This window comes from Pelophylax lessonae (genome assembly GCF_965119305.1).
Source record: "Pelophylax lessonae genome assembly, chromosome: 3".
Lineage (NCBI taxonomy): Eukaryota > Metazoa > Chordata > Amphibia > Anura > Ranidae > Pelophylax > Pelophylax lessonae.
In genome coordinates this window covers 484,398,492-484,411,234 of record NC_138770.1, presented here as the reverse complement: position 1 = coordinate 484,411,234, position 12,743 = coordinate 484,398,492, and the positions used below count along the sequence as shown (strand labels likewise).

The window sequence follows — 12,743 nt, the reverse complement described above, 5'->3', positions numbered from 1 at the left end:
TTGTACAGACTCGCTAGGGCTATCCTGGGTTTTTTCCCTGCCCATATAAATTCTTAAATTTGCTGCTAATTTTGAAAAAAAATGTTTGAGGAATGGGTATAGAAAGTGTTCTGAAGAAGTAAAGCAGTTTAGGAAAGACTTGCATCTGGTAAGTTGCAATATGTCCTATCCATGTTGGATGATTTTTTTTTGTTTTTTTTTTGGTTTTAATTTGTGAGTGTTGTTTTTCTATCCGGGACAATAGTTGGGGGGGGGGGGGGGTAATTGTTTATATATAGGTTGGGTAAGTTTGATGCATGCCCAAGTATGTAATAGAGAGTGAGAACTGGGTTGCATGGGAATATGTTTTTAGTCCTACAGATGTTGTCCGTAGACATATTTACAGGGAGAGCATAGCATTTAGTGTTAACTTTGTAGAAGGAAACCCACCCAAATCTGGTTAGAAGTGATTGCACAGATTGTATTGAGGATTCTGGACTAAACAGGATTATAATAATATCATTGGTGAAAAGCCCTAATTTGTGGTCTTTGGGTCCTACTGTGATTCCCTGGATATGCTTGTTGGATCTAATGTGCTCTGCTAATGGCTCTAAAGCGAGGGAAAAAAAATATTGGTGATAAGAAACATTCCTGAGGTGTCCTGTTTGTCAGACGGAATGGGTCAGATAGCATTCCAAAGGTGTAAAACTCTGGTAGTAGGACTGGAATAGAGTGACATGATCACTGAGTGGATAAATCCATTTAATCCAAATTTAGACAGGGTTTTGGACAAATAACCCCAGTGCACCCTATAAAAGATCTTTTCTGCGTCTAAAGCCAAAAAAACACTGGGTTTAGGAGTAAGTTCTGCAAATTTTAGTAAATTCATCATTCTTCTAGTTCCATACAAGGCCTGCCTTCCCTTTACAAATTCCACTTGATCCAGACCTACAAGAAACTGTGTGATTTCCATCAGTCTGTTGGCCAAAACTTTGGCATATATCTTGAGGTCTGAATTCAGTAGGTGCTTACTACTTTTCTATGCCACAAAGGCCATAGTTTTGAAGTGGAAGGCTGTTCGGCCCCCTCTTTAAATTACTAGAAGGCAATTGTCAACTCAGTTGTGCCATTTTATAAACTGACATACAGCCAGGGGATGCCTTAAAAAAGTTTAACAAAATCTGGGATATCGGGCTTGAGTCACCTTCTGCTGTTGATGCTAACTCTGTGTCAGGGTGAATGGGACATCTTTTTTATTCTGAGGAAGTAGAATTGTTCTTATAGAACAAAATTCCCCTTTATGATACAAAAAAGCCAAGTCCGGTGGGGCCGCATATTTGCGCACGCTCGATGTCAAGAGGTTCATTTATTGTTGAAACTGTTCTGCCTTATAGGCGGGTTTGTTTTCACCACACAAAAACACTCAAAACTTCAATAAAAAAAAAAAAAAAAAAAAAAAAAAAAAAGATGTATAATTGCGGGGAAAAAAAGTTTACCCTCAAATAAGCCTAAAAAAACAAGACTTGAAAGGAAATTCTGCATTGACAATGTTGATAGCAAACTCACCTTTATAATTCTGGTAGCTTCAATAAAGTTCATGGCATAATTGTCATGCTCCTCCATGCCAGTTCCAATAGTCAAGATATTGGGGTCAAAAATGATATCATTGGGATTAAAATCCAGTTTAGTAACCAAAAGGTTATAAGCCCTAGTGCACACTCGGACCTTTGACTCTGTATCTGTGGCCTATAAAACATAAAGAAACAATGTATATTGAATGATTGTTAGTAACTGCATATACTCAGAATTTCTTTAATATGAACATTTTGTGTCAGATATTCTATTTTCTTTAGGCATTAATGGATATAAACATATCTTAAAAGAGATTCAAGGTCATAGCATGTACTTTCATTCTATATCATCAACATTGTAATAGCAATACAAACAGTTATTTCTGACAACTCAATATAGGCTTATCAAAAGTGCTGCGCAAACTGTTGGCGCTATATAACTACTGTATAATAATAATGATAATAATAATCAATATAGGGACCGCCCCGAGAAGACGCCAGATGACAAAACCGGTAGGGTGTGGCTTACAGGACGCTGACACAGCATCACTCAATTCTGAGGAACAAACAGCTTCTTACATCCCTGCTCACAGACGGCCCAAGCAGTGGATACATTTTCCAAGTGCAGATCCCTAGTGTCTGGCAGACAACATCCATTGTGAGCTTGTTGGAGCTTACTTTTTACAAATAAAAGTGTTTAATTATGCAGTATAACTCTATGTGTGGCATCCATTTTTATCCCTCTGTGTGGTTCCACTTATAATTTAAATCTGAGCTACGGTGATCAAGGAGATAGGAGGTCAAGGAGTAATTAAATGTGAACATGACTTGATTGTTGGTTTATAATTTTACCAGCAATATATCTGGTGAGTTTACCCAGGCACATTGTTTGAATACTGTGGTGGAAGGATCCTCACTGACACACTGCAACCACTTTGGAATTAATTTATTCATCAGCACTATTGGAACTTTTTTGCATGGGAGGATTATAATATGGACTTTATTTAATGGACTTTATGTATATTTATTCAATATGAGATTATTAGGTTTGATGAATATTTGTGCAATTTATTAGCAATTTTTTGTATTTTTTGCATTTTTTCTTTTTATAATTTATCCTTTTGTCTGCACTTGCACTTTTGCACACTGAAGGTATCTGTGATATAATAACTTTGCTTTATATTGTTAAGCCCCGTACACACGCGTTAAAAATTGGCAGGGAATTTTCGGCCAACATCCGATCTGCCGATTTTTGGCTTGTTAGTATGATGCTTCCGACAACCAACTCCGACTTTTCGGCCGAAAAAAAATCTGGTGTGCAGGCTATAAATTTTTTTTTTGGCCGTCAGCACAACGGCCGATTTGTGTGCAGTCAGTACATATTTTGACAGGGAAAAATCTGATGAGCAAGTCTGGGCATGCTCAGTGAAGAAAAAACACAAAGAAAACAAACCAACACATGACATCACTTCTGAAGTAGAATTTTGTTGGCCGAGAAAATTTGTGTGCAGTCTAGGCACATTCCAACCAAAACACAACTTGGACAAAAGTCGGACGATCGGGGGCGTGGTCTGGCCACGCTGGAAGATGGCTGTGTGAGAGAGGAGCTCACGTCGCCACGAGCCATACACCAGCTACAGTCGGAGACATCCACTCTCGCAAGGTCCCGGTAAGGATGGCGTCATCCTCGAGAGCGTCCTCCGCTACCCGTTCTCGGGGGGACACCGCTGGTAAAATCAGTCCCAGTATCCCGGAGCTCTTCCGATCCCAGGCTGCCAATATGGCGCCGACAGGCTTCTCCTCTATGTCTGCCTCACATCCCTCACCATCCGTGCGGTCCTATGCGGCTGCTACCTCGGGGGATCCCGAGCCGGGCCCCCATCCCCAAGCATCCCCCAGACAGCTGTGCATGGAGGACCTTAAGTTTATTGCTGCGGACATTAAAAACACCCTGGGGGCGGCCATTTCCGAGCTGAGGGGGGACATCCAGACTCTCACAGGCCGGGTTCAAGAGGTGGAAAACATTACAGCCCACCAAGAAACTGTCATCAGTGACTTGTATCGTATCTCGGGCTCCCAGAGTATGATGATGAGAGACATGCAACGCCACGTGGAAGACCTCGATAATCGGGGCAGGCGTCATAACATTAGGCTCAGAGGCCTGCCTGAAGCAGTGGATGGGGATCACCTCACCCCTACATTTATTGCCTTGTTTAACTCCCTCCTGGATAGGCCCCCATAGGCATGGAGCGGATCCACAGAGCCTTGCGGCCTAGGGGGCGGGAAGGGGACCCCCCGAGGGATGTGGTATGTTGTTTGGTGGACTACCGCCTCAAAGAGGACATACTGCGTAAAGCTCGGAACAGGCAGCACTTAGACTGGGAAGGCACCCCCGCACAGCTGTATCAGGATTTGTCAGGGATCACGCTTCAACGCATGAGAGAACTCAAGACCACTGTTGGATGTTCTGCGAGTGAGGAATGTTGCCTACAAATGAAAATTCCCCTTTTGCCTGTCTGACACTTGGCAGGGCCGCACAGCCCTCCTGAGGGTCCCAGAAGACCTGACCCACTTTTGTGCCACCCTGGGGATCCCACCCGTGGCTCTCCCCAATTGGTATGCGGAATTCAGAATTGCCACAGACCATGGAGACTCACCGGAAGGAGAACCTATGGATGCCCAGGACATCCGCAATAGGTGATACCGCTCACCTTCTGGGAACCGATCTGCACGGGGAGCGGCTGATCCCAACAACAGCTTCCACAGTCCAACCAAACCCCCGCAGCAGCGCAAAGCCAGGACTGGCGCTTAGGGTCCTGTATCGTCGGATCTGCCATACAGTCCTTTTTTCATCCCCTTTTTCTTTTTTTTCTTTTTGCAAGCTCCTGTTTGATGTTAATCGCTAAGTTGCTGGCTTTGGTTACTTTTTGTCACATGTGTCCCAGGTACTGAATGATCTGCTCATGTTGCCCTATTGATGTCCTGATTCTCCCCAGTTGTGCCCATAGGCTCAGAGAGGGTGCTGTCGTGGATCCCTGTATATGCAACGGCTTCTTGGACTGGATCTGCCCTCCAACCCATCCCATGGCGCCAGGATTGGTAATGTACTCTAGGCTTCTACTCAGAGCCCAGCTCTGAAGCTATAGACAGTCCTGTCCCCTACACACCACATTTCTCTTCCCCCCCCCACCTCCTCTTCAGCTATGGCTTTGACTTGGACATCTACAGCACAACTGAGAGGACCTCACTAGCCCTCCTCACCTTTCTTATTTGTTTCCTGTTAACTGCTGCTCCATGGGCTTTGAGAGACATGAATGACTTCCATGCCTATGTCTAATGGAACCGTTGTGCACCCCTCTCTGCTCTCTGATTGCCTGGGGGGGGGGGGGCTCCGACTGGGGGCCCCCGGTTTCTGGGGGCTCCCCGGCTGGAGCCCCTGCAGGCGCTGGGGACGAAGACAGCGGCATACCGCATTTTTATACGCTCCTGTATTAGCAGGTTTGAGGGGGGTGGTGTGGGTTGTTGAGAAAATGGGGTGGATAGTGTTTGTTATGCTCTAGGTTAGCCTCTAAGGTGAACAGTTTGCTTACTCTCGCTAGACACTCGTGCACTCACTCTTGTGCTGGCATTTGTGTATATCGCTCCATTGGAGAGACTCCCTTACTCTTGAACCCTTGGACTATTGAGCGATGGTCAACCGTGCAAGCTTTGCGAGCTCTGCCCGTTGGGTCTGTTCATTCGGAGGGATCACCTGTTTTCGGTTCTTTTCCCCATTATGGGGAGCAGGCATAGCCTCCCTCTGGGCGACTGGGCCTTGGCGGGCGGAGGGGCATCACAGCAGCACACTAATGCCTTTGGGAAAGCATCTCCCGGGTGACGGTTTTTACCCTGTGAAAGTTAAAGAATGTTTCTTAGTTATCATTACCCATGCTTATCTGATGAGGTAGATATTTCTTTCCGGTCTGATGTGGATTGTATGATTGTATGCATATGTACGAGGTAACCACACAACTAGAGACCATGTGACACACTTCACCCTAGTTTGCATCACGACGAGAACTCCCCCTTTAGGACCCTTCCCTGCAGCATGTAGGGGGCGGCGGCGACGTGCCTCTCTCGCATAACCCTCGTTCTGGTGGGCAGCTCCCTCCCGCTGGGACCGAGGCTTGATGCTCGATAGGCTGCAACACTGGGCGCCTAGTTGGCAAATCTGTGCCTATAGGTCTTGACTTCAGTTATCGTTTCACCCTTACTGGCGGGCTCACACACTTCCCTTTAAGGACCCCACGTTCTTGACATTTTTCTTTTTCTTTCTCGTCTCCACACATTTTTGCTCAGGTCTTTTGGCTCGTGGCCGGGTTCCCCTATTTGTTGACTAGATCTCATCTCCTCTTCCAGTTAGTCCTACTCCAACCCCCCTTAGTGGTCCCTTCAGTCTTGACTAATTGCACGTCTTTTACACGCCATATAGGCCGCTATCCACTGGACTACACTCCTTACCACCAGTTCCAGCTTCGGCTGGCCGGGTCCGGTGGTGGTGCACCTCTGTTCCCCCCTACCTTTTCCTTTCCCTCCTAGCGCCCCCAGTCCCCCCCCCCCTGCTTTCCTTCCCCACCTTCCCTTGTCCTACTCCATCATACCCTGACACATTGTGTATTTGTCTAACTTACCCCTCTAACGTCCACTGACTCTTCTCCTCATGTCTACTACATTAAAGATTTACTCTTTTAACGTGAGGGGCCTGAACGTTCCTGAAAAACGATCAAAGCTATTCCTCTCCCTTCACAAAACGAAGGTGGATATCATATTTATGCAGGAGACTCACTTCCGAGAGGGTAGCGTTCAGAAGCTCCAATCAAAACTATGCCCTACTGCATACCATGCCACCTCAAAGGACTCCAAGTCCAAGGGTGTGTCTATTCTACTGTCTAACAGTTGCCCGTTTGTGGCGACGGAGTCCCTGGCTGACGAACAAGGGTGCTTCCTTTTCCTTAAGGGCACACTTCACGGTTGTGCCCTTACGCTGGCCAACATCTATGCTCCTAACAAGAAACTGGTCCCCTTTTTTCGCTCCACTCTCCAACTGACAAATTTCTTTACAGGACAGCTTCTCCTGGGGGGAGATTTTAATGTAGCCCTGTCCCCGTTGCTGGACACTTTGGTGGGCTCGTCCTCCCTACGGTATGCTGCTTTGCGATCCATTAAGACCCTTCTGCGGGATCTTCTCTTGCATGACTCATGGCGTACACTTCACCCAGACGCCAAGGACTACTCTTTTTATTTGCCCCCCCCCCCATGACAGGTACTCCCGTATTGATTACCTTTACATTTCCCAAGACCTGTTACTGGTACTCTCCTCTGCGGTCATAGAGCCGATGTTCCTGTCGGACCACCACCCTGTCAGCGTGACTCTTTCTTTTCCGGCGCACTCCCACATGTCTCGCACCTGGCGTATGGATAGTGCCCTTCTCTCTGACTCGATGTGCATCTCAGCTCTTACCGATTGCCTTACTCACTATTTTACGGAAAATGCTTCCCCCGACACTGACCCTATTACACTTTGGGTGGCACATAAATGCGTGATCAGCGGAAAGTTCATAGTGTTAGCTTCCAAGCGTAAAAGGGAATGTGTGGCACATGTAGAGGCCCTTTTATTGAAAACTAGCACCTTAGAACGCTCCCACAAACGATCCCTGCCTGCAAGCACCCTCAATGACCTAACTTTGGCTCGTTAGGAATTACTTGAGACCCTGGGGCAGTCTGTCCGCTGCAGATTCGCACTTTCCCATGGCTTTTTTTACGAACATGCCAATAAATGTGGTAGGTTGCTGGTGAGGGCTCTTCAAAAGAAGAGGTCAGCCAATACTATTCATTCAATTTGGGACTCCTCTGGGAAGACTCTCGTCTCCACCCCGGATATAGCCGCACAATTCGTCAGCTATTATTCAGAATTATACAATCTGCCGCGGACGGATTCCCCAGAGCTTCAACAAACCAGACTGTCCCGAATTAGAAAATTATTGGAAAAATACTCCCCTCCCCCACTTTCGGAAGACACCATCCGAGATTTGAACAGCTCCATTACGGCTGAGGACATTCAGCTAGCTATCAAACAATCAAAACCAGGTAAATCTCCGGGTCCCGACAGCCTTCCCGGTGGGTTATTACAAAGCGTTTATGGACACACTATTGCCACATATGGTCGACACATTTAATGCCCTCCCTGACGCTCCTTCCCTAGGTCCAGACCTCTTGGAGGCCCATATCACAGTGCTTCCCAAACCAGGTAAGGACGCTACCTTGGTTCCAAATTATCGCCCTATATCCTTGCTCAACGGGGATATTAAACTGTACGTGAAGGTGCTGGCTAACCGCCTACTTCCTTCTATCCCCGAGGTAGTTTCTCTTGACCAGGTCGGCTTTGTTCCCGGCCGGGAGGCAAGGGACAACACCACTAAGGCGATCCATCTCCACCACTGGCTTACTACGTCCCGAACCCCTGGCTTGTCTCTCGACGCGAGAAGGCGTTTGATAGAGTGGCTTGGGATTTTATGACAGAGACTCTCATAGCCCTGGGAATATTGCATCGCTTTCTTCAGTGCATCTCGATCCTATATTCTACTCCCACAGCCAGGGTCCGGGTCAATGGATCCATATCGGACGCCTTCTCCGTGTCGAACGGCACAAGGCAGGGTTGCCCCCTATCCCCCCTCATTTACATCCTCATGCTAGAACCCTTACTGCATCAAATTCAAAGTACTACAGACATTAAAGGGATTACCTTGAAGGGCAAAACTTATAAATTGGCTGCCTATGCTAATGACATCCTGCTTTTCCTCACCGACCCCCTTATCACGGTACCTAACCTTCTTACGGTTCTCAAAACGTTCCAAGACTTGTCCAATCTAAAGATCAATTATTCTAAATCGCGAGCCCTCAATGTGTCCCTTCCCTCCTCGCTCCTGCGGCTCTGCCAGGCCAATTTCCCATTCCAATGGGATCCTCAGGCTATTACTTAAATGGGTGTCCAACTGCCGAGCACTCTTTCGGACCTGTATGCTAAGAACCATTTGGCGATCTTGAACACGGTTCGGACGAATTTACGATCATGGTCCCAGGGACCCTTCTCTTGGTTTGGCAGAGTTGTGGTAGTGAAGATGAACATTCTCCCCTGCCTACTATATATTCTTCAAGCCATCCCAATTCATGTTCCCCCGGCCTTCTTCAAAGTGTACCAGCGTATGTGCACGGAATTCATTTGGAATTCCAAGAAACCTAGGATCGGCTGGAATATGCTTACCCGTCCCAAGACGGAAGGTGGCCTGGGCTTACCTCACTTGCTCAAGTACCATTGGGCATGCCACCTTTCTAGGATAGTCTATTGGCATGCACATGCGGAATCCAAGGACTGGGTGAATTTAGAAAGTATTATCTCTACTTTTCCTGCTCATCACCTTCCATGGACGGCTCCTTCCTCAATGCCTTGTTTCATACTATTGCATCCCCTGACGGGAGTGACGCTTCAAATATTCCGTATGATTTGTAAACAGTTAGACCTCTCCCAGAAACGTAGCCCTCTTACGTCCTTATGTACTTAAATCAATGAATTAATAATAAAACTTCCCAAGGATACACTAGCGGTGCTAAAGGTATTTTAAAATATACCCAATAGAATACTAAAACAACATATGAGTCAGAGAATCAAGTTGGAGGGAAAAGAACATGAAGTCCTTAATTCAAAAAAGTCTGCAGTCCTTAATGCAAACTCAACATTTGATATCCACGTAGAAAACTTTTAAATATCTTCATATACACAGGTGTAAAGTCCAAGTGTCATTCAAGTAGTGAAGATCATCCAGCCACTTGCATAGACCAAACAAATTGCCTCCACCTCACCACTGTGCAAGCCTAATGGTAATCTACTTAACAGAGGTGGCTTATAAATAAGCCTGTTGTTATATTAGAGATGGTCTTTTCGGGTGGTAATCAGCTACGTCTGACGTCACACCCGGAAGGAAGCCACTGAGGTACCAAGCGGTTTGCTACACGAGACGGGGCGACTATTCCGGACACTCGGTAAACCCATCTGATTCATGATATGCTGGAATTTTAATATGTAAATGTGAGTGCAGTGTTTGAAGGGTTGTTGGGGATTTGAATACAAACTTTTAAGCAGGATTATGCTATGTATTTCTCGCCATTCATTTTCATGCACACTTGGTTTTGCTGAATATGTTCTGCCCTGCTTGGTGAGAAGTTACTCTGCTCCAGGTTCCAGTGTCTGAGGAAAAGACCATCTCTAATATAACAACAGGCTTATTTATAAGCCACCTCTGGTAAGTAGGGATGATCGAACAGTTCGGGTTGACCATCAGTTCGACCCAAACATTGGCTGTTCGAGGTTCGGCCGAATTCCGAACTTTTTGCTGAAAAAGTTCGGAATTCGGCAACCAGAACCAACCAAAATGCAATGGTACAGGAAATGGGCTTTAAAAGCCTGTGATTGGACCAGAACCATCAGTAAAAGCCAATTGAGGGGGCAGGAGAATGCTAGGAATGTGATTGGAGTGACTAGGGGGTCCATAGGCCAATCATTGGTGAATATGTCCCCCAGTATATAAGATAGCCCCCGCCAAATTCCTATCATTGTTATACAGGGACATGGAAGAGAGTGGAAGCAGTTCTGTGACTTCTGCTACAAAGTGTCATTTAGCAATTTTTAGTGTGAGGAAAGGGATATCTAGTGTAGTTAGGGTACTATTTTCCACTATAGTTAGTTTTAATCAGTTAGTTTCTGTAGGGAAAGTGTTAAGTGTAAAGGGACCGTAGTGTAGTGTAGGGTTAACTGACTGACTGCTATGGCAGGGTGACAAAACCCTTCCATATCAGGGTGACCGCTATAGAGAAAAGATAATTTCTCTTAGGTCACTTTCAGAAAAGGGATATGGCTTCTCGCCGGTCAGCCTGCTTTTTGCTGCAGGCATTTATAGGGCTTTTTTGAGGAGATGTTTGGAGTCAGGCATGATGTCTGAACTTCTGTATAGGGGTATATATGCATACACCCATGTCTGTATAAATACACATACACATATATAGGTGTGAAAGGAGCAGAACACTATACTTGCACTAATGAAATAATGAACACCAATATGTCTCCGCTCCTATCATACCTATATATGTGTATGTGTAAAATACATATAAGTGTGTGTGTATATATATACCCCTATACAGAAGTTCAGATGTTTTGCCTGCCTCCAAAGACCCACAAAAAATGCCCAAAAAAAAAAAAAAACGCCTGCAACAACACACCTGGGCATTTTTTTTTTTTGGTGCAGGCATTTTTTGTGGGTCTTTGGAGGCAGGCAAAACATCTGAACTTTTGTATAGGGGTATATATACACACACATGTATGTATATATACACCTACACATACATAGGTGTGAAAGTAGCAGAACACTATGCTTGCGCTAATAAAATAATTAAGAGGCATATGTCTCCGCTCCTATCACACCTATATATGTGTATGTGTATATATACATATAAGTGTGTGTGTATATATACCCCTATAGAGAAGTTCAGATGTTTTGCCTGCCTCCAAAGACACCATAAAAATGCCCAAAAAAATGTCTGCACCAAAAAAACAAAAAAAAAAAAACACCCAGGTATGTTATTGCAGGGTTTTTTTTGGGGGGTATTTTTTTGGGGTCTTTGGAGGCAGGCAAAACATCTGAACTTCTGTATAGGGGTATATATATATATATATATATATATATATATATATATATATATATATATATATATATATATATATATATACATACACATACATACATATACATACACACACACATGCACTTATATGTATTTTACACATACACATATATAGGTGTGATAGGAGCGGAGACCTATTGGTGTTAATTATTTCATTAGTGCAAGTATAGTGTTCTGCTACGTCCACACCTATGTATGTGTATATATACATATAAGTGTGTGTGTGTGTGTATATACCCCTATAGAGAAGTTCAGATGTTTTGCCTGCCTCCAGAAACTCACAAAAAATGCCAAAAAAAAAAAAAATGCCTGCAACAACACACCTGGGCATTTTTTTTTTTTTTTGGCGCAGGCATTTTTTGGGCATTTTTTGTGGGTCTTTGGAGGCAGGCAAAACATCTGAACTTCTGTGTAGGGGTATATATGCATACACCCATGTCTGTATATACAGTGGGTACGGAAAGTATTCAGACCCCCTTAAATTTTTCACTCTTTGTTATATTGCAGCCATTTGCTAAAATCATTTAGGTTCATTCTTCTTCCTCATGAATAGCACCCCATACTGACAGAAAAACACAGAATTGTTGACATTGTTGCAGATTTATTAAAAAAGAAAAACTGAAATATCACATGGTCCTAAGTATTCAGACCCTTTGCTCAGTATTTAGTAGAAGCCCCCTTTTGATGTAATACAGCCAGGAGTCTTTTTGGGAAAGATGCAACAAGTTTTTCACACCTGGATTTGGGGATCCTCTGTCATTCCTCCTTGCAGATCCTCTCCAGTTCTGTCAGGTTGGATGGTAAACGTTGGTGGACAGCCATTTTTAGGTCTCTCCAGAGATGCTCAATTGGGTTTAAGTCAGGGCTCTGGCTGGGCCATTCAAAAACAGTCACGGAGTTGTTGTGAAGCCACTCCTTCGTTATTTTAGCTGTGTGCTTAGGGTCATTGTCTTGTTGGAAGGTAAACCTTCGGCCCAGTCTGAGGTCCAGAGCACTCAGGAGAAGGTTTTTGTCCAGGATATCCCTGTACTTGGCCGCATTCATCTTTCCCTCGATTGCAACCAGTCGTCCTGTCCCTGCAGCTGAAAAACACCCCCACAGCATGATGCTGCCACCACCATGCTTCACTGTTGGGACTGTATTGGACAGGTGATGAGCAGTGCCTGGTTTTCTCCACACATACCGCTTAGAATTAAGGCCAAAAAGTTCTATTTCGGTCTCATCAGACCAGAGAATCTTATTTCTCACCATCTTGGAGTCCTTCAGGTGTTTTTTAGCAAACTCCATGCGGGCTTTCATGTGTCTTACACTGAGGAGAGGCTTCCGTCGGGCCACTCTGCCATAAAGCCCCGACTGGTGGAGGGCTGCAGTGATGGTTGACTTTCTACAACTTTCTCCCATCTCCTGACTGCATCTCTGGAG

General features: G+C 45.0%; 1 protein-coding gene across 1 annotated transcript in view; it reads right to left on the bottom strand.

Annotated features, from left to right (window-relative positions):
* MTR (5-methyltetrahydrofolate-homocysteine methyltransferase) overlaps positions 1-12,743 on the bottom strand; it is a 1,642,758-nt gene that overhangs the window by 790,217 nt on the left and 839,798 nt on the right. The window contains exon 16 of the mRNA XM_082249226.1: positions 1,546-1,725. Coding sequence (XP_082105352.1) covers positions 1,546-1,725 — 180 coding nt within the window. The remainder of the gene's footprint in view (positions 1-1,545; positions 1,726-12,743) is intronic.